We start from the raw sequence: 22,885 nt of genomic DNA, 5'->3' as shown, positions 1-22,885 counted from the left end.
GATACTTACTTGGGGTGGGGGAAGACTCTGGATCCTAATGAAAATGTCCCCATCCTCCTCAGCCATTCCGTTCCAGCGATGAAACCCCCAATCGGTTTCATTCAGTTCCAGATGAGATCAGGGATCAGTTCCATACTCAGAATGCAACGAGGTTCACAGACAGAAAACTGTCAGGACCGTGGTCATGACATCACAGTGTAGGAGGGGTTTCACCACAATATCAGCCATACAGATGTCCCTGATTATCTATTCGAGAAAAGGCAAAGATTACTTATGGGAAAGTGGGTATCAGCTATTTTAAAAGTTCAAACAGATGTTGCGCTTCACCTCTAATTCGTTTTCCTGCAACTCTATTTTACCGATTCGCCACACCGTAGCAATGTCAGGTAAGTAAGTCCAGTGGTGCTGGCGCTCATACGGTATCCCGGGGTGACTAATCACACAGTCCTTATCTTTTATTCACTCCACCCGATTCCAGTATTTCTCTATGTGAGCAACCTTCAGGGAGATATGCAAAACGAAAAAAATATATAGTGTAATAACGTCAGAGATGGCTTGTAACCTCCACCTGCCCCACTTCAAACCGGTGTAGCACAATAAAAGGCAAATTCAATGCGCTCACCAGATGGTATGGCTGCTTAATCACAAACAGCAATAAGGGCCTGCTTTATATAGGCAATTGATCAAAACACTTCCTGTCTCAACTGTAGTCGTCTGCATTCCTGGGGACCGCTCCAGTTTTACATGACTAAAAGATAAGGAGTATCAGCTATTGACTGGGATGAAGTTAAATCCTTGGTTACCGTTCCTCTCTACTTCTGTATTTTAAAAGGTACTGAAATTAGGATTAGTAGTGAGTCATGACTATTGCCCTGCCTGGGTAGCAAAGCAAATTATTTAGAGTCAAGCAACAAAGCGAGTTTGGAATTGATACAACGGGTATGAAAATGTACTCTTTCTACAGACAAATGATGCATGATGTTTTATGACTTGTATTGCAAAAAGGGTGTGTGCATCAAACACCAAGCGAACCCTTATATACCTGGCTTTGCAGATAAGGCCTAATTAGCTTATTCATGAGACACTGCTCAAGCAAATCTGCATTCGCTTTCGCATGCCAGGATATGCAGGGTTTTGCCAACTAACTCACCGCAAATTTTTTCCCCTGCGGGGGATTAGTTCGCACAGCAATTAGCACTTATCCAGGATCGCCACGTGGAGACCCCCCCCCCCCCAGGATCCCAGGAAAAGGGGGGCCAACAGGGAACTCCAGGCACTCTCACTGCTCAGAGACTCTGTAGCCACCCCCCCTGGGGGGGAGGTTAAGAAGTGCGGGGCGCCCCCCCCCCCCCCCCCCCAAGCGTTGCCACCGCCAGGGAGGGCCGCCCGCACCCACTTCCCAAAGGATAGGACCTACCTTATTTCGTATTTCGTCCAAGTGCAATATTATGCTAGGCCAAATGTGCGCAACTTGGGAGCACCACGAAAGGGGGGGAGTGACGCATAGGTCACCCCAAGCCTGGTAAAGCTCAAGGGTGACTCTACAGCTCCACACCCCAATGAGGAGACAGGCTGCAGCCCATGTAAAGAGGGTCATCCACCACCTGCTTCCAGAAGAAAGGAACTGAAAACGTATTGCAAAAAGGGTGTGTGCATCAAACACCAAGTGAACCCATATATATATATATATATATATATATATATATATATATATATATATATATATATATATATATATATATATTTATATATATATATATATATATATATATATATATATATATATATATATGTGTGTGTGTGTGTGTGTGTGTGTGTGTGTTTTATGGCTTGTTCAACCATTTTACCCACTTTATATATTATTATCCTATTATTGTCACTCTAACAAGTTCTCATTTTAGCAGCGTAAGGTACTTGGTCTGACGACTAATTATTTCCATCATTTCACTCTGCTACTATTTCACCACCCAAAACTCCCGATAACACGTCTGCCGTTTTCCATAGGTGGATTAAGTTTGAGGAGAAAGTTGAAGAAGGAGGAGAGAGGTGGAGCAAACCACACGTGTCCACGTTGTCCCTGCACAGCCTGTTTGAGCTGAGAACGTGTCTCCAGACTGGGACTGTGCTGCTTGATTTAGATGGATATTCCCTCCCACAGATTATAGGTATGTTATTTCACAGATTAAAATGTGCCCATATCTCTTTCAAGTATTTTATTGAGAATTTTCCAAAAATAAGATACAACTCCAGTGAGGGATCAATATTCACCCTGAACTGGACAGCATGACAATAACCATGTTAGCTTAACATATATCACAAAGGCAAAAGATGGCATACCGCACAGTAACAATTAAAGGTGGGAGGGCAGAAGCCGCCATAGTATACAGCTAGCAGGGGAAATCGACTCAGGACAGCCGACCTCCCCTGGCAATGGTGGACCTGGTCCCTCTACTGACCCTTAACCCTTCCCTGAAGGGCCTCCCACCCATACCCCCCCACCCCACCCCCCATCCCAGAGAAAGAAGAAGAGAGGAAAGGAAGGAAAGAAAGGAAAAGGAAGAAAAGAGAAAAGAAAAAAGGGACTCGAGCACCGGGACCCCAACCGTACGCTCCAGGATTCTGCAGGGCACTCCTGACTAGGGTATTATCCCCTGCCTGTTATGATCAGATAATCCCTCCAGGGCTGCCAGATCTTGTCGACCTTTGTCAGCCGATCCACGAGTATTCCTGCCAGCCTTTCTTGTGATATGAAGTTATTAATCCTATTCTTAACTTCCTCAAATGGTACCATTTGCTGTTTCCAGGCTCTGGCTATTGTTTGCTTGGCCACAACAAAGATAAAGTGACATAATGAACTCTGGTGTTTTGAGAAAGAATCTATTTTGAAATGCAATAAAGCTGACCAGGGGTCCTTCTGAATGGGGGTGTGAAAGACTGCTTGCAGCAATTTATAAACTTTAGTCCAGGAGCGGGTTAGCATGGGACACTTCCAAAAAGTGTGAAGTAGATCCCCTTTCGTTGCGCAACCTCGAAAACAGGAGCCAGACCCGCCCAGATGCACCAGCCTAGCTGGCACCCAGTACCATCTCATTAGGATCTTTAAAGAGGATTCTACCAGGTTCGTATTAATAGATATATGATTAATGGTATCCCAAACTACCCTCCAGTCTTCAGTGTCCTTAGATCCCTTTAGGTCACGCTCCCAACTTTTCACATAGGCATGAGAAAAGGTAGCCGATGGGCTGTTTAGAGCAGAGTATAATGAGCTAATGAGACCATGTCCCCCCGGGTTCTGGACGCATGCTCTTTCAAAGCATGACAATGTGGAGCTGTGATCCTGGTGGGGTGCAAGAAGGGAGCTTATCCATTGTTTCAGCTGGTGATATCTAAAGAGTTCTGAGGTAGGAATCTGATATTTTTCTTGGAGGTCAGACCAAGGAATCATTTTTGAGTTCTTGACCAGGTCTTGTACCAAGTATATTTTTTTAGAGGACCACCAACGGAACGCGGTAGGGTTATCATATGCCGGGTTAAAAAGAGGGTTTTCCAGGATAGGTAGCAAAGGGAGAGTGGGAGAGAGAAGCCCCTGAGAGTATTTAAAGGAGTCCCATACAGTCAGGCAATGCTTATAAATTTTCCCCAATAAAGGGGGCCTCAGCCTAGGTGGCAACCAGATGGAGCATTGGACAGATTGGGGGGCAGCCGCCACAATTTCAAAGAGGGACCAGAGTGGCATCTCAGAGCCCCTATACAGACTTACCATAGGCGCAATCTGGGCGGCCTGATAATATTTCATGATGTTGGGGAAGCCCAAGCCCCCTTGAGTTTTATGTACGAACATAGTGGTTTTAGCCACCCTAGGCTTAGAGGTACCCCAAATAAATTTTACAAGTTTAGATTGCAGCAACCGTAAAAAATGTGGCGGGACCCTGACTGGGAGGAGGCAGAATAGATATAAGATCTTTGGTAAGAGGGTCATTTTGGTGGAGTGCACCCTCCCTAACCATGACAGTTGGAGGGTAGACCAGCGGGAAATTAGATGGGAGATCTGTTTAGATAAGTTATAGTAGTTAGCGTGGAAAAGGGAATCATACCTAGGAGTGAGGCGGATCCCTAGATACTCTATATGTGTTGTGGCGATTCTGAAGGGAGTATCCTTGATTAATGAGGACCATTCGCCGTCATCCATTGAAATGTTCATGAGAACGGATTTATGCGGATTGATGGTCAGACCCGAAACCTGCGAAAACCTTTTTAAAATGGTCATTAGGTGTGGGATAGAGGCCTGAGGCTCCGTCATGAAGAGCAGCATGTCATCAGCAAAGAGGTTGATTGAGTGATGGGTGCCTGCTATTTCTAGGCCCTTAACCTCCCCTGCATCCCTGATTACCTGGGCCAAAGGCTCCATAGCCAGTATGAACAAAATAGGAGACAGGGGGCAACCCTGTCGGGTCCCTCTTGTGATTTGAAACGTAGCAGAAGAGTAGCCAGCATACTTAACCCTAGCCGAGGGGGATGAATATAACGATTGGATCCAATTCAAGGAGGTAGAGCCAAAGCCCCGGTTCCGGAGGGCACAATATAAATATTCCCATGAAAGAGAATCAAATGCCTTATATATATCAAGGCTGAGGCAGACCCCCGGTATCTTCCTGGCTCTAAGACATTCAAAGATTTGGATTGCTCGGAAGACCGCATCTGTAGCTTGTCGGCCAGGGACAAAGCCTACTTGGTCTTTATTTATCATACTAGAAAGCAAAGGGTTAAGCCTGGTGGCCAGTATCTTACTGAGTAGTTTCATGTCAACATTTAAAAGGGATATGGGCCGAAAATTGTTAATATCTATGGGGTCTGAGTCTGATTTAGGCAACATTACAATATCCGCTTGTAGTGAGGAAAAGTTGGGAGTCAAGCCTCCTCTGTATTCATTGAAAACCTGTTTAAGTAGAGGGGCCACTGAGGCAGCAAATTTTTTGTAAAATAAGGGGGAGAACCCGTCCGGGCCTGGAGCTTTAGAAGGTTTTAAGGATTTAATTGCGGTGAGGACTTCATCTGTATGAATTTCTTTGGATAGATTCTCAATTGCCTCTTGAGAAAGTCGAGGGAGGTGGATAGAAAAAAAAGATTCCAAACCTGAAGGGTCAGGATTTACCCTTGAGGTATATAGGTTCTGGAGAAATTCCTGGAAGAGAGAGACTATCTTATGTGGGTCCGCTGTAGGTGGGTAGTTTGGGCTGCGAACTCTGCAGGTGGGTGGTTTATATCCCCTGTTTTTGAGTTTGTTAGCTAAGAGCGTGTGCGGTTTGTTGGCCCAACGATAATATTTATTTTTCTGCCACCTAAGCTGTTTTTCTATAACCTCGCTGAGCAGGGAGTCTAATTGGATGCGGAGTCTGTCCCTTTCTATTTTAAGGGCTGGTGTCTGGGAAGACTTCCAATTACGCTCGACTTCTTCCAACTGGGCAGTTAAGTCTGATATGGTTTGGGTTTTAGCTCTTTTCAGATGAGACGCTACACTAATAATTCCTCCCCTAACCGTAACCTTCATGGCCTCCCAGAGGGTGATTGCTGAACTGACTGAGCCCTCATTATTATCCAGGTAATCAGAGATGCAGGATTGGGTCTTATTAAGGCAATCGGGATGTGACAGCAAGGAGTCATTCATGCGCCACTTAAACATGCGGCCTCTTGGTACAAGTGAAGAAATTTGTATCTGCACAGGGTCGTGGTCCGACCATGGGACTGTGAGGATTTTAGCTGACAAGACATTAGCAATTATTGAGGAGTTCAAAAAAAAAAAAAAGATCTATTCTGCAGAAGCTTTCATGGGGATTAGAATAAAAAGTAAAATCCTTCGTGGTAGGATTAAGTTCTCTCCAGACGTCGAGTAGGCCCCTACTGGAGAGCAATTGCCCGACTGTCTGTGAAGTAGTGGTGGAAAAAGATTGGGAAGCCGCTGCAGAATTAGGGCCTGGGGCTTTATCTATATCAACATTAAGGGTGACATTAGTGTCCCCGCATAATATGAGTGACCCCTCTACATGATGATCAATTACCTGCATAAGGTGGGATAAAAAACGGTCCTGGAACCGATTTGGTGCGTAGTATGATACTATAGTTACTTTACTGTCAAAAAGGGTGCCTTTCAGCAAGACATATCTCCCTGTGGGGTTGAGAATAGAAAAATCACATTTGAAAGGGAGGTTGCGCCTGAAAGCGATCGTAACTCCACGAACCTTATCAGGTGCGCAAGAGTGGTAGGCTAGAGGAAAGTGCCGATTAAGGAAGGCTGGGTGGCTGGATGTGGAAAACCTAGTCTCTTGGAGACACACTATGTCTGCGTGACAGGCCCTGTAGTAGTGGAACACCTTCCCTCTTTTCTGCGGGGAATTAAAGCCCTGCACATTGTGTGTAATGATTTTTAGGGGAAGACTCCATAATCAAGGCTGGAGTTAGAGCCATTAAAGCAGAATGAAGGATAGGGCTGATCTGGTATAACCAGTTCGGCCTATCTCGTCCAGATAGGCACTGCATCTTCCCCTGCGTGGTGCGCGCGATCGGGCGCGCGCCCGCGCGCGTACCCGCCGCCCCCCGCTAGCCCCCCGATCAGTGAATGGGAATATAATTCCCATTCACCGATCTAACCTCCCCGCAGAAATACCGACGCTTTCTCTCCAGAGAGCGCGGTATTTCTGCCCCCAGGAAACAACTCCTCTGATCTTTAGTTCCTAGATGCGAAATCGTTCGCATCTAGGAATTTTTTCACTGTGGCTATCTTGTGGCCAAATAGTAAACTGCACCCACATACATTTTTAATTAAAGAAAACTATTATTTTACATGTAAAACAAACAGTTTCCCTCCCACACCAAAAATTACCCACATACATTTTTTATTAAAAAAAAAATAAAAAAAAATACAATAAAAAAAAACAAAAACAACATAAATAGTTACCCAACGGTCTGAACTTTTTAAATATGCACGTCAAGAGAGTATGTTATTATATTATTTAAAATTATAAGCTTATAAATAGTGATGGACGCAAATTGAAAAAATGCACCTTTATTTCTAAATGAAATATCGGCACCATAAATTGTGATAGGGACATCGTTTAAATGGTGTAATAACCGGGACAGATGGGCATATAAAATACATGAGTTTTAATTACGGTAGCGTATATTAATTTCAAACTATAATGGCCTAAAACTGAGAAATAATGAATTTTTTTCATTTCTTTCTTAATCTTCCTGTTAAAATGGATTTAGAAAAAAATAATTCTTAGCAAAATGTAGCACCCAAAGAAAGCCTAATTAGTGGCGGAAAAAACAAGATCTAGATCAATTCATTGTGATAAGTAGCAATAAAGTTATAGGCGAATGAATGGGAGGTGAACGTTGCTCGGATGCATGAGATTTTCGGACTGCGGTGCTGAACCGGATAAATATTGGTTGCCTCTCCATAATAGTGTAAAATTGAGCCAAGGGTGCGATCCCGTGACACGAGTCCTGAGGAAAAGAATAGAAGGAGCAGAGGAAAGAACAAAGACAGGAGAAAGAAATAAGAAGAAAGAAGAGAGAAAAGGAAAGAAAGGAAAAACCCCGAACCTCTGAACCCTTCAGTAGAATGAAGAGACAGAGGAAAACCATAACCACGTTTGAGCCATCCGGCTTGGTGGAGAAACTCACCCAGCCTAGGCCGTAGAGTAGGCGTAACCAAATTCTGGCGCCTACCCGGGGAGGAGGCCCTCCCCGGCTGCATGAATAATAAACATTTTCAATTCTATTAAAAGACATCACTATAACATAACCATAATTACCTATGTAGGTCCCTCTGTGCCCCCTGCCCCCTCTTATCCCCTGGACCTCCAACCACTTTAAAAAAAAATTCCCCCACCAGAGAAGCATAACGGTAAATAGTTCAGAAAAACACAAAACAAAAAATAGGGGAGCCAGAAGCTTCTGGAACTATCAGCCAAGAGCCTTACTGCCCCACCCACGTCGGTAAAAAGAAAAAGAATTATGGTAAAACAGATAAGCCCTGTAAGGGGGGGTGAACAGGCAAGGTCCAGTCAAAATGAGTGACCTAGTGAGGCGAGATAAGGCTCCCGGCTGAGGTTACCGCCCCAAGAACATTAAAACATATTGCCCCAAGAAGTCCGAAATACCGGGCCTGTAGCAAAAAGGGAGTGTACGTCATATATCTCGAAAGCTTGCATTACAGCAATATGGTGACTAGGCTGTTAAAGTAAAGACACTCTAATTCGGGGGCATAATGATGGTGGAAAGTACAAATCAGTTGCTCCCCGTGCGTAGCTGGGAGCAGAAAAAGATACACAAAAAAACACAAAAAAAGGGACATGACCAGGGGGCACAAAAAAGCAAAACTCGGCAGCAGGCCCTATGTTTTGGGCCTGTGAGAATGCTCCAACAGTCATCCTGGGTCTGAAGCTATCGAGGGTACTGATTTTTCCTTGCCCTGATTCCTTGAGCGTTGTGATCTAGTTGTTTCCCATAATGGTTGCGAACGTGTGGATCCTTGACTCCCTTGACTGCGTGCAGGGGATGCAGTCGGAAGAGAAAGTTTGAGGCGTTCTAATTTCTTGTGGGCCTCCTCGGGCGTCGTCACAGTATGTGTAATATTATTATGTGTAAAGATCAATTTAAAGGGGAAACCCCATTTTTACTTTATGCCATGGGAGAGCAAGATTTTGATGGCTGGCTTCATCCCTTTGCGGCGCAGTATTGTAGCCGGCGCAAGGTCGGCAAATAGTTGATATTGATGCCCTTGGAACTCTAGCTTATCTTTAGCTCTGGCGGCCTGAAAAAGAGTTTCTTTCATTTTATAGAACGTAAACTTGATAACAATGTCTCTGGGTGTGCCATCGGGTCTTAGTGGCCCAAGTGCCCTGTGGATCCTATCAAACTCCAGCCTCTCAATCGGGATAGTGTGTTCTAGCTCTTGGAACAGGGCTGTAACTGTCGAAGTGAGGTCCGTGATACTTTCCGGGAGGCCTCGGACACGCAGGTTACCTCTGCGGGCGCGGTTTTCAAAGTCCTCCATACGAGAGTGAGTCTCTCGTAGGTCTGATCGCATGTCCCCAATATCTTTCTCGTGTTCATCTATGACTATGTCAGTATTGTCCATACGTCTTTCTAGTTCGTTTGTTCTAGCCCCCAACTCCCTGATTTCTTTGGATAAACGGGAAGCTAATTTGCTGGAGGACTCCGCCAACTCCCTCTGTAAGATAACCTTAAATTTGTCCAGCAGATCCCGATCTCGGGTGTCTATGTCACCGGACCCCGCCACCGAGGTCCCCCGCTTCTGTTTGCGAGCCTGGGCACCCCTTGTACCTGAGAAGCAACTATCTCCGTCCAACTCGTTCCCGTGGTCCGAGTCCTCATGCTTGCTCATGCTCAGCACCATCTTGACCTTCGGGGTGCGCGCTGTTGAGGGTCTCTCAGCGGCGGAATCCTCGTTCTGACGTTTTCCCTTGCCTCCCATCTGAGTGCTGGGGTGGTCCGGGAGAGAGGGCACACAGACCGACCTCTGTGATCTTGGTCAGATGCCTGGATTAACTCCGATGCAGCCGGGAAGAGCGGAGCTCGCTCAAAACACGTCCAGCTTGAGCGGCTGCAGGCCACGCCCCCCCCCAAAATGTGCCCATATCTAATACACCAAAAATGCCCTAGCATTCTAGATTGAAGGTAACCTGTGAGAGAGATATGGTGGCTGCCATATGTATTTCCTTTTAATCACTACCAGTTGCCTGGCAGTCCTGCTGATCTCTTTGGCTGCAGTAGTGTCGGAATCACACACGTGAAACAAGCATGTGTGTATTCTAGTCAGATTACAGATAGGATACCAAATCTGCATGCTTGTTCAGGGTCTATGGCTAAAAGTATTAGGCAGAGGATCAGCAGGACAGTCAGGCAATGTGCATTGTTTACAGTGGTCTGAAAGTCAGCATTTCTACTTTGCTCTAAAAGATTCCTCACAGCTTTAAAGAGTAACTGTCGGGCATACAATCAAAAATCAATTCCTTATTTTTATCTGGTAAACAAGTATTAAAAATGCAAACCAAGCAATTTAAAAGTTAAAATCACTATTACTTTTCTTGTTGATAAATGGTAATTTCCCAGTTTACCCGACTAATTTGGTACACACAAAGGAAGTTGCAGGGCATGCTGGGTTGTCCTTTTTTGCTTCTCTAATTCCCCTCAGACTTAAAGGGAACTGAGCACATTCTCTTTCACTGGAATCTCTCCTGGCATAGAAGCTGCCATGTTCCCCCCTCCCCTTCTCACATTCCTTATTTACAGAAGTCAAAGATGCTATCTTGACACTTTGACACACACAATGTCTTTGAAGAAACAGACCTAATTACTCACCCCCTTTGTTGATGAAAAGGCATTGTTTACCTATTGGTAATTAGCTCAATAAAACAATTAGGTTCCTGAAAGCTCTGCGGAAGGAGAGGGTCGGGCAGGCCTGCTGAAACAGGCTAATAAAACTACTTTGAATGTAAAATACAAGGTAAAATGAAAGTTTATTTTAATAATGAAACAGATTGTCGGCATGCATTTTTCATGTGCTATAGAAATGTCCTGAGTGATAAAAAAGGTGCTCGGTTCACTTTAAAGGACAACTGTAGCAAGAGGTATGTGGAGGCTGCCATATTTATTTCATTTTAAACCATACCAGGCTGCCAGTTAACTGGTATTGTTTAAAAGGAAATAAGTATGGAAGCCTCCTCTCCCTACAGTTGTCCTGATTGGCTGAAGCCTCTTTCCCTCTTCTTTTCCCCTCCCACACCTCTGTTCCTCTCTGATTAGCCGATAGTTCTCATGCTTCTCGAGCTACAGAGTCACACAATGACAATAAACTTTCTATTGTAGAGCTGTGTGGGAGAGTCTAAAGACTGTCTGTGTTTGCATTGGCCGCCCTCCTCCCAGAGCAAGGGAGGAAATGACATCAGTATTGGTTTCAGTCAGGCATTAGGATGGCAACTTCCTGAAACAGAATTCTCTATTTACTATATAAAATTCACTGAAATCAAAACGTGGACAGTGCAATACATATGTTATGTAAGTAGAGCAAGTATTTACCTACTTATACATGTGGGTTTTTTTGAGATAGTATGGCTGACAGCTCCTCCTCAAAGCTATTATTCCAGAATTATTATTTTTTTTTCGCAGAACATCACTAAAATGGTAAACAAAGCACTTTGTCCTGCTATTCAGCTTCAAATCTGCATCCAAACTGGAGATAACAGTATCTTTGTTTACATTCCAATGTTGATACATTTGTCTGTAACAAGTAAAAACGCTTTCTGAGAAGCTGCCTCTGCTTCAGGCACACACACAGCTCAGAACAACTCATTAGGAGATGTTAACATATAATAAAAAGCAGTTGGAATAAAATGCAATGTCAGCTTTCAGGGCAAGAAAAACTACACTTTGGAAACTTTTAATTTGTAGACAGACAATATTAATTGTACATAAAAAGCAAATATGATAACTGTATGAATAATAAAGAGTAGAAAAACACATTTTTATTGAATGTTATGTCAGAGTTTCAGACCACTTTTTTTCTACTCATTTTTTACCTTTTAAACCCCGCCCTACTGTATTTCTAAATGGGATTCTAAAGATTCTGTCTTTAATAAAAAATCCAATTAATGCTTGTAAATTATTCTGAGTGATAATTTAAGAAACCGATAGCTTGACTGACAGATCCAATGATAATAGAGTCACCTTGAGGAACAAGAGAGTCTGCCTGGGAGAACTTGCTTGCAGGGCCGGGCCGAGGCAGAGGCGAGAGAGGCTCCAGCCTCAGGGCGCAGTGTAGCAGGGGGCGCCCAACTCACTCAGCTATCACTCCTCTATTGTGTTTGAAGCAGAGATAAAAAAGAAAAAGGGATACATTGCACTGACTGCAAGCGAGATAACTAGAGATTAAGGTGTTGGGGTGGTTGGGGACCCTGGGGCTCCTCTTAGTCTAATAGCAATCAGTGTGTGATGGCTGGGGTGGGAGGGATAGGGGGGCACACTTTGGTTTGTTAGCACATCAAGGGGTAGAGAAGCACCATCTGGCAAGTCATTTAAAGGGAACCAGAGGCCCCAGAAAGAAGATTTTATACATACCTGGGGCTTCCTCCAGCCCCATACGCACGGATCGCTCCCTCGCCGCCGTCCTCCGCTTCCTGTATCCAGCGGTACCGGATCCCGCAGTTTCGGCCAGTCGGCGGCAGCACGCGGCTAATTGTCCGCATCACAGGGGCTCCCGGCATACCCTTACGCCGCACGCGTACTGCGCAGCCGCACGCGTAAGGGTATGGAGGGAGCCCCTGCTCATGCGGACATTTGGCCGCGTCCGCCGGAAGTGATGGTACCCGGTACCGGCAGATCCAGGAAGCGGAGGATGGCGGCGTGGGAGCAATGCAGGCTTATGGGGCTGGAAGAAGCCACAGGTATGTATAAAATCTTTTTTCTTTTTACGATTCCGGCGTCTCTGGTTCCCTTTAAAGGACAACTGAAGTAAGAGGGATAGGGAGGCTGCCATATTTATTTCCTTTTAAGCAATACCAGCTGCCTGGCTATCCTGCTGATCCTCTGCATCTAATACTTTTAGCCATAGGCCCGGTTCACATTAGCGGTGGCCGTCCGGAATCGCCGTGCCGGAGCCGGACCGCTTGCAGAACGGACGGAACGGACGCACGGCAATAGCAATGAAAGCCTATGCGTCCGTTCACATGCGTCCGTTCTGCCGGACCGGAGCCGGACCGGATCCGGACCGGATCCGGACTCCGGCGTCCGTTCCAACATGCGCTATTTTTTGGTCCGGCTCCTCCGGCAGCCGTATCCGGGGCGGAGCCGGACTGCACCATCCGGCCAATGGAAACCAATGAGAACCGGAGAGCGCACAACACACTGGCTACAAAAACCGGACGTTCTACCCCACTTCCTATGCATTTTGGATGGGGACCACATGGGCCCAGCGTTCAGGTGGGGCAGCAGCGATTTCATGCTGGAGCTCTAGGCAGCAACATGTCTGATTAGTCTGATAACGAGGAGGCGAACAACAGAGAATTCCCAGGTATACGAGTAAAAAATGCCTGGATCCATGGTCCCAACTGCAGTCTCTGTATCCACGGATGGTCTCCACACGTCCACCTGTCTCCAACAATGACCCCAGACCCTTCTGCTGACCTCCCAGACCCCAGGTAATAACAGGTTGTTATCTCCTTAAGAAACCGGATCCGGACCGCAACCGTGTTCACACCGCACGGAAACCGGATGCAAACGGACCGGATCCGGACCGGATCCGGATAGGAACCGTACGGATCAGGTCCGGTCCGGATACGGTGCGGTCCGGACATCCGGTGCGGTTTTGACAAAACCGCAAGTGTGAACGGGGCCATAGACTTTGAACAAGCATATTCAGATCAGGTGTTTCTGACATTATTGTTAGATCTGACAAGGTTAGCTGTTTCTGGTGTGTGTGAGACAGGTACACCTGCAGCCAAATAGAGCAGCAGGGCTGCCAGTCAACTAGTATTGTTCAAAAGGAAATAAATATGGCAGCCTCCATATTCTTCTCACTTCAGTTGTCTTTTAAGCTGAGGGCAAGATGCAGTAACTTTTTGGTGGCAGAAAAACAACAGATTCAAATGATTTCTCAACGCATGTTATAAATGTGTGTGTGCATGTGTGGGTGTGAGGGTGTGTATGTGGCTTTTTGGCTACCTGTATTTATTGTTTATGGTATTCTACAGTGTAAGATAACTCTGGCATAACAATACTCAATTTTTATAACTAACAAAGAAAATATGATGACATAAAATTATGCACTGAACAAACGCTGAGCATGATGGGATGTTCTTTATTACAGATGATATTATTGAAAAGCAGGTAGAAGACGGAATCCTCAAGCCTGAGCTCAGGGAGAAAATAAGCTTTGTCTTACTGAGAAAACACCGGCACCAAACCAAGAAACCCATCCACAGGTCTCTGGCGGACATCGGGAAGTCTGTCTCGTCTAATACTAGTGAGTCACATGAGGGTAAAATGTTATTATATTAATGTAACCATCTTGTAGCAGAACCTACCTGTGGTTGTGTTATTTGATGGTATTTTTTAGATCTTTTGATTAATTTGTTTGGGTTTATCAGTAATGCCATTAAAGGTTCCCATACACATACCAATATCCTCCCTCTGTGGCAAAACAATCAATCCTTGTCCAATCAGAGTGTGAACAGAGAGAGAGAGATCAGTTCCATCCACACACAGTACATGGATTCTCAATAGAATTCAGCTGGAAGTCTATGGGATGGGGAATTGATTGTACTGCAGTGATGCAGAGCAATGCTATGCTCTAACATTTTGTGTCCTGTCTGACTGATACTTTCTGACTGATTTTGGCCCAACTGGCCAAAGTTACGGCCCTTCCTCAGAGACACTACACATTCATATCATTCACTGTTCAGACAAAATTCCCAATGTAAAGCCTGGTACACACATCCAATTTTGACCGGCCATTGATTGGCCAATTTTATTACCTGAATGTAGTATTTCATTAATGCTTAAAGTGGACCCAAACCAAACGTTTTTTTAATTAAAAATATTTAGTTGCACCACTCTGACACATACAAAGATAAACACTCCTTTAAGCCTATGAGCATTTCAGGGCATGCTTTTCACCCTTCTCTTTTCATAACTAGGGTTATACAGGTGGCAGCCATTACTTCTGAGCTTAGTAGGAGGTTTTAGATCATGGGGGTGTTTGTCATCAGCTACCCTATGTCACAGGGGCGTCGTCTATGTAAAATCTCACACAAGCTGAGATCACCTCCCCTGTGACATCATCAGTAGCAGCCTGTGTTTTGTTTTTGTTTTTTATATCCTCCACCAGTCTGCCGGATTCTGTCCTGGCAATATGAAAGGAAGGGAGGGGTTCCTCCAATAAATGTAAAATATTTTATATTTGTCATCATGCAGCTGAAAAAAGGCTGCTATTTATTATTATAATTTAGAAAATAGATTTTATTTCTGAAATCTTGTATTTTTAATTTGGGTCCACTTTAAAGTGACACTTAAGTCATCCAAAAAAATGAGTTTTACTCACCTGGGGCTTCTACCAGCCCCCTGCAGCCATCATGTGCCCTCGTAGTCTCGATCAGATGCTCCTGTCCCCTGCCGGCAGTCACTTCCGTTTTCGGCATCAGGCCCGACAGGCCTGGCCACACGTCTGATTCTTCGCGTTCATGGCCACAATAGCAGTAAAGAAAGCGCTATTGTGGCCAGGAACGCGAAGAATCACTCGCGTTCCCAGGCCTGTCGGGCCTGTCGTCAAAAACGGAAGTGGCTGCTGGAGGGGGACAGGAGCATCGGATCTAGACTACGAGCACACAGGATGGCTGCAGGGGGCTGGTAGAAACCCCAGGTGAGTAAAACTCTCTTTTTTTTGGATGTTTTAAGCATCCCTTTAATTTCACTATGCATTGCTGGTTAGTAGGAGGGCTTTCGGTCTCTTTTATCCCACTATACATTCCTAGTGTTTTGGGTCACCCCGAGGTGCTTGGTTACTCTGTTGTACTGCTCCAAGCCCTATCCCATACAGCCATATCAATCCTTGCCATGCACTGATGAGGACCAAATGCCCGAAGCAGGCTGTTTACATGTGGGGTTGGTGTGGCTGTGTAATATTTAAAGCTATAGGCTTGCTATACACCAGCGGTTCTGGATGCTCGCCTTGCTTACAAGGGCGAAAAGGGATAATGTGCATATTCAGTAGTGGTGCATTGTGGGTAACCACAAACGTTCACTTATAGCTGAATTATTGCAAATTTGCTTCTGTTTTAAGAAGGCAAATTTCACCAAGCATTGCATGTTAGTAGGAGGGCTTTTCGTTTTGTTTTTTTTTATCCCCCTATACATTTCTAGTGGTTTGGGTCACCCTGAGCTGCTTGGTTTCTCTTTTGAATGTAGTATGAGAGCTTACCCACAAACGTATTCAAAATTTTGTTAACCCTCATACTACAAAGAGGTGGTGAAATTGGTAATTGATTGGCCAATCAAAATTGGATGCATGTACCAGGCTTAGGGGTTGATTCACTAAGCTCTGCTGCTACAGCAGCGCAGCTGAATGACAGCAGCGAGTGGTAGTAATTCTCAGTGCACGCTATGCAGCCATAGCATGCGCTGTTAAATTACGCTCTGCTCTGATAGTTTAAAGAGTGCTTTGTTAAACTTAATGAGCGCTCCACTGAATCCACCCTGAGCCCCGGTGGGATTAGTGGCTTCAAAGGACGCTATTTCTGCACTTTAATTGGCCCAGTAGGCTGACTGTCAAGTGACAAGCTAATTTAGCAGCACACACTATGGCTGCATAGCGTGCGCTGAGAATTATTATCACTCAGTGCTGTGATTCAGCTGCACTGCTGTAGCAGCACAGCTTAGTGAATGAACCCCCTAATGTTCCAAGCACAACCATGAAGTCACATGCTTGGCATAATCTTAAAGGGAACTTGAAATGAGAGGGATATGGAGGCTGACCTATTTATGTAATTTTAAACAATACCAGTTGTCGGGCAGTCTCACTGATCCTCTGCCTCTAATACTTTTTGTGGTTCAGGCTCTGCTGCAGCCAAGAAGATCTGCAGGATGCCTGACAACTGGTATTGTTTAAAAGGAAATAAATGTGGAAGCCTTCATATCCCTCTCACTTCAGGTTCCCTTTATATTTGAAACCAATTCATTTTCAAATGTTTCTACATTGCTGAAGGAAAACATAAGGCCATATAGAGAATATAGTAAGTGCAGAATAGCTGGACACTACTATGCATTAGGTCAGTTAGCAAGTCATATGACAATGTGCTGAGTGAGACAATGGCCCATACGCAATTTACTTTTTCTCCTAAATTTTCTCCTAGGTGGTAGTTTTAAATTTGTCAATAAAATGACTTTTAAGCCACCCGAAAGTAAAAAAAAAATACTCAAAGTAATTTTGATAGTACTTATTCAACTACTTTTTTTACTTCTGCAGTTGAATAGTGCTAGATAGTTATATTAACCTTTTCCTGCAAAATGCAGGTTTTAAAACGTTCTCGGTGCAAAACAGACGTTTGAAAACTGTTTTGCAGAAAACATGATTGCAATATACCCAGGGGTGCCACGGGAGCGGGAGGGTTGCTTCTATACTTTTTGACTTTTAGACCTGTGAGGATGCTCCCCCTCCCAAAGCTGGAATGATTGCAGGCACCCAAAAATTTGCACTGCACATTAAAGCTGAGGTGAGCCCCCCAAAAAAACACCCTCAGTATCGGTAGGTAGCCAGGTATAGGTGCCCCCAGTATTGGGAGCTAAGTACAGTTGCCCCAGTATAGGTTAGCCAGGTACAGTTGCCCCCAGTATAGGTTGGCCAGGCACTTTCTTCACTTCCTGTTTCTGCCTGGTGCTGTCCCCAGACTTCTGCCGCCTGAGGAAGTCGCCTCACTTGGCATCATGGGCGGACTGGGCCTGGGGCACGGACGTATGGGTCGTCGGGAAGTGGTTAAAACGAAGATTACAAATGATCTGATAGGAGAAAAAGTTCATTGCAAATGGGCCACTGGGTTAAGAACGCATCATTAGCACTATAATGAATACACAGCAGCTACAGTACCTCACGAGTAAAAAGTTTTTGTTGTAACATTGTTTTCTTTTTTTCCTTATATGTAGATCGAATTCCTGTCCCAAGTGTCCCTACTGGTGCTCAGCTTCATCGGTCCACAGAAGATCTAAGAACGAGAAGCGCCAACTATGGCAGACTGCGTAGGCACCTTACTTACATGTTATTATGCAACAGTGAAAATTATTTATCTTTAAATGTTATGCCCCTTTAGGGTGCTTTCACACTACAGGCAAAACTGCAAGCTTTTAAAAACGCAGGACCCATACACTTTGATAGACCCATTCACACCTATTCTTTCAGTTGGTGAGCACTGAATCTTTTTTAAAATGTAATGTATGCCACATTTTTGGCTGAATAGGAAGCATTTCTTTTCCTACTCATAGCCATGAATATTTTAAATATGCAAATGCAGGGGAGAAAAATGCAAGCCCATTGAAGGTGCTGGAGTGTTAGCTAAACACGTTATCATAATCTTGAATAGCTTGACTTGCATGTTAAAGCGAACCTTAAGTCTACTAAAAAAAATGAGATTTACTCACCTGGGGCTTCTCTCAGCCCCCAGCAGCCGATCGGTGCCCTCGCAGCTCCGCTCCGATGGTCCAGGACCTGCCGGCGAGCACTTCCGGTTTGGCCGTCACCGGCCGACAGGCATGGGAACGCGAGTGATTGTTCGCGTTCCCAGCCTGTATATCGCCCCCTATGCTGCTATTGCGGCCTCCTGTATGGCTGTCAGCCATACTATCTCAGAAAAAACACCCACATACAGTATATAAGTAGATAAATACTTGCTCTACTTACATAACATATGTATTGCACTGTCCACATTTTGATTTTAGTGATTTTTCTACAGTAAAAAAAGAGAAAATCCTTCTTAGCAATTCCCATTTTAACTGTGGCTTGTAATGCCTGGCAGATCCCCTGTTTTCTTTCAGTCACTATACCCCAATCTAGTGCCGTAGCTCTGAGCTCGGCCTACAGTCTTCGCCTATAGACAAGCCCGCGCTTGAACAGGACACTGAATATGTCTCCTGACTTCGGTTGCCCCCAGGTCTTAACGTGCAACGTATAGCGGCTGAGGCCGAGAAAACCAGAGTACCACCAGAGCAAGTAAGACTATGCAGCTGGTTGAGAGCAGAATTCTCTTGTGGAGGAAATTACACAGATCACACCAGGAGCTATGAACAAGGGAGTAAGATTGCTCAGAGCGACCGCAGCTCTGAGCTTCCGATAACCGCCACAATAAACAAGATACAATGGTTGCTCAGTGCGTCCGCAGCACTGAGCATGTGATGGCCACCACATTGAGTAACATAGACAGACAACAGACTGACAGACGGAATGTTAGCCAATCTAATTGCTGTCCCAGCGACAGCAAACATCCACACTGACACGGACAAGACAAACAAGTAGGAGCGTAACTAATAGCAACCGCAGCCTATAGTTACGTCCACAGGACTAGCAAGAATCCTACCAGTCACCAAAGTGGTGAAGGCAGTCTCTAAACTATCAGGATAGTCTCTCTGACCCAGGTGAGGGAGGTGGGGGTCTGGCCCCCCTCCCAGCAGCTGGGAGAGGGGCCAGACCTGCCCCCCACCTCCCTCACCTGGGTCCCCTCCTTCTGGCACTTCCCCCCTCCAAATTAGCAGTGGCAAACAGAATCAGCTCTCATCGGGCGGAGAGGAATTACTCACCTTTTTCCTGCGTTCCAGGCGATGGTACGCAGCGCCATCGTCACGTGACACTGGTCACTGCCTTCTCCACCGCTCCGTGCTTCCTGATTAGCGGAAGCACACTTAGCAGTGGAGAAGTCGGAGACCAGTGTCACGTGACGATGACGCTGCGCGCCATCGCCTGGAATGCAGGAAGAATGTGGGCAGTTCCTCTCCGCCCGCTGATGCTCTATTCTGTTTGCCGCTGCTAATTTGGAGGGGGGAAACACCAGATGGAAGGGACCCAGGTGAGGGTGGTGGGGAGTCTGCCCCCCTCCCTGCCGCTGTCCCTCCTTCCAAGCTTCCCCAATACTGGGGGAAACTATGCTATACTGGAGGCGACTATACTAGCTATACTGGGGGCGACTATACTACCTACACTGGGGGTGACTATACTAGTTATACTGGGGGCAACTATACTAATACTAGAGCAACTATACTAGCTATACTGGGGGCAACTATACTAATACGGGGCAACTATACTAGCTATACTGGAGGTGACTATACTACCTACACTGGGGGTGACTATACTAATACGGGGCAACTATACTAGCTACACTGGGGGTGACTATACTACCTACACTGGGGGTGACTAAACTAGTTATACTGGGGGCAACTATACTAATACTAGGGCAACTATACTAGCTATACTGGGGGTCAAGTATACTAACTATACTGGGGGCAACTATACTCTCTCTGCCTTTCTGATGTCCCTTTCTGCTGTCACTTCTTCTCTCTGCCTTTTTGCTGTCTCTCTTTCTCTGCCTCTCAACTCTCTCTCTCTACCTTTCTGCTCTCTCTCTGCCTTTTTGCTGTCTCTCTTTCTCTGCCTTTCTGCTGTCTCTCTCTCTCTGCCTTTCTGCTATCTCTCTCTCTCTCTGCCTTTCTGCTCTCTCTCTCTATGCCTTTCTGCTCGCACTCTTTCTCTTTCTGCCTTTCTGCTGCCTCTTTCTCTCTCTTGCTCTCTCGCTCTGCTGTCTCTGTCTGCCTTTCTGCTCTCTCTCTCTTTGCTGTCTCTCTCTCTGCCTTTCAGCTGTCACTCTCCCTCTCAGCTGTGTCTCTCTGCAGTCTCCCTCTCTCTCTCTCTCTGCCTTTCTACTGCCCTCCCCACACATAGGCACCCCCCTCCTGCCCATTGTCACCCTCTCTCACCCACTCGCACCCTCCTGCAAAATCTGGGGTGTGGCTTAATGCCACACAGGGGGCATGGCTTAAGATTCCCTGTCACTACCTAAACTGGGGGGCACCTGTGTCGGAGGCACTCGCAATCTAATCCCTACCATAACCCTAGTTTAATATCCCACCTGTAATGATCGCTGCTGCAGCAGGTGTTGCTGGAAGTAGTAGTGCTGCAGCTCAGGCAGTTCTGATGTCTTTCCATGCAAGCTGCATAGCTTTGTCTGTCTTTCCCTGCTGTCAGCTTGTGACTGATTATCATTCACCTGTGTGGGAATCTGCATGTCTGCTCCCATTGGATGACCTCAGTATAAAGATCTGCTTCCTGCAGGGTTTCCTTGGGTTTTCATAGCTTCAGTTTAAGCCTGTCTTGCTGTCGCTTCAGCCCTCGATCGTGTTTCTTGTTCTAAAGATACTTTGCTGGTCTTTGCATCATATATTGGTTCATTGCCAATATATATGCATACCAGCACGTTTATTATTTTCCTTGTATTTGTGTTACGTTGATACATCAGTGTCGCTGATGTATACGTACACGAACTGTTTATATCCTGTGTGCAGTTAGTCAGCTTTCCAGCACGTTTTGGTAGGTTGCGCGTACCGTGACCACCCGTGCTGAGGTAGTTACCCTGCTCCTGGTTCTGTTTGTGGATTGCGTTCATCTCTGAGAAGAGATAACGAATCCTTCTGAATCCTGTTCTGTTACCGTTTGTGGATTGCGTTCATCTCTGCGAGGAGATAACGAACCCTTCTGAATCCTGTCCTGTTACCGTTTGTGGATTGCGTTCATCTCTGCGAAGAGATAACGAATCCTTCTGAATCCTGTCCTGTTACCGTTTGTGGATTGCGTTCATCTCTGCGAAGAGATAACGAATCCTTCTGAATCCTGTTCTGTTACGGTTTGTGGATTGCGTTCATCTCTGCGAAGAGATAGCGAATCCTTCTGAGTCCTGTTCCCTGTATTACTCCAGTCCTAGTCAGCGTTCCTGCTTATGTCATATATCGGTTCATTGCCGATATATACATATGTTAGTCAGACGTTACAAATAGTTTCATTGATAGCTGTAATTGTAATACGCTAGGAAAACATACTTATTGTATATTTGTCTGTGTTACGTTCATCTATCTTGATCCTGCTATTTCCTGACTATCCTGTCCTGTCTTTGTGAGGCACGCCATCGCTGCAATCGCATTGGCTGCCTCATTCCAGTCTGTGTTATTGTGGACGCTTGCTGTCACTAAGTAGTGGCTAGTTAAGCAAGCGTTCATTCTGTCTACCTGTCCTGATCTCCTCAGTTCTGGTTTATGCGCTCAGCGCTACTTTGCGCTGAGACGTTATAACGAAAGCATTGTTTGTGGCTGTCAGATCTGCACCGGCTCTGTGCGCCACAATCTCCTATTGGAGTCAGTCCTCCCCTCCACTATACTAGGGATAGCCTGTTTCCTTGTGCTAGTGTGTGTATCTCCTCCACGCCAGCTCATGCGTTGCATGCTGACTGTGGAGAATACACCACCAAGCCTTACACCACCATTGCTAAGTTCATGTAAATTTGGCTCCACCTGTGACCACACTCACATCATGGTTCGTGGCCACGCCCATATATCGGGCACCCCCCCCCCCATTTTCGCCCCCCCCCCCCCCCCCCCCCCCCGGAAAATTTTCTGCGGACGCCCATGTCCGTATTACTTGTTTACCAGATAACAAAAAAAGGTTTTTTATGTTATGCCTGACAGTTCCACTTTAAAGTAATTTTGGCGATTGAGGCTACACACCCTATATGGAAGCAAAAATTTTAATTAAATTCCACTTTTAGTGAGAAAATAAAGCAGTTAATTCTATACATTGTATTAGATTTCTCTCGGTTTATATACACTCTATAACCATTTCATAAGGAACTTTATTATTATTTAGTAGTTATAAAGTGCTGACATCTTCCGCAGCGCTGCACAGGGTATACAGTCTTGTCACTTAACTGTCCCTCAGATGGGCTCACAATCTAATCCTTACCATAGTCATATGTCAATCGTAGTCTAGGGTCAGTTTAGGTGGAAGCCAATGAACTCATTTGTGTGTTTCTGGGATGTCGGAGGACACTGGAGCCCCCAGACATTATACTAGTACTAAGTCAGGCAGGGCCGGTTCTAACCACAATGGGAATGTGGATTTTTCTTGCAACCAACATTTTTTTTTGCACAATGAGCGATCGCTTCCACGATGTGTGTATGTGTGTGCCATTAAGTAAATGTGTTGCGACGTACGGCGATTACGATTGTCACAGCAGATTGGATCCCTGACGATTCTTATGCAAAGCGTTGCGATCTTTTTAACTCT

General features: G+C 45.5%; 1 protein-coding gene across 4 annotated transcripts in view; it reads left to right on the top strand.

Moving 5' to 3' along the window:
* The window catches only part of SLC4A5 (solute carrier family 4 member 5), a 184,851-nt gene that overhangs the window by 104,638 nt on the left and 57,328 nt on the right, over positions 1–22,885 (top strand). For all 4 annotated transcript variants that reach the window (XM_068274893.1, XM_068274891.1, XM_068274890.1 and 1 more), the window contains 3 exons: positions 2,005–2,165; positions 13,889–14,044; positions 17,716–17,808. In XM_068274893.1, coding sequence (XP_068130994.1) covers positions 2,005–2,165; positions 13,889–14,044; positions 17,716–17,808 — 410 coding nt within the window. The remainder of the gene's footprint in view (positions 1–2,004; positions 2,166–13,888; positions 14,045–17,715; positions 17,809–22,885) is intronic.

The sequence above is a fragment of the Hyperolius riggenbachi genome, chromosome 3 (genome assembly GCF_040937935.1).
Source record: "Hyperolius riggenbachi isolate aHypRig1 chromosome 3, aHypRig1.pri, whole genome shotgun sequence".
Lineage (NCBI taxonomy): Eukaryota > Metazoa > Chordata > Amphibia > Anura > Hyperoliidae > Hyperolius > Hyperolius riggenbachi.
Note: the sequence above shows the minus strand (reverse complement) of the source record. Positions and strands in the feature narration are given on the sequence as shown.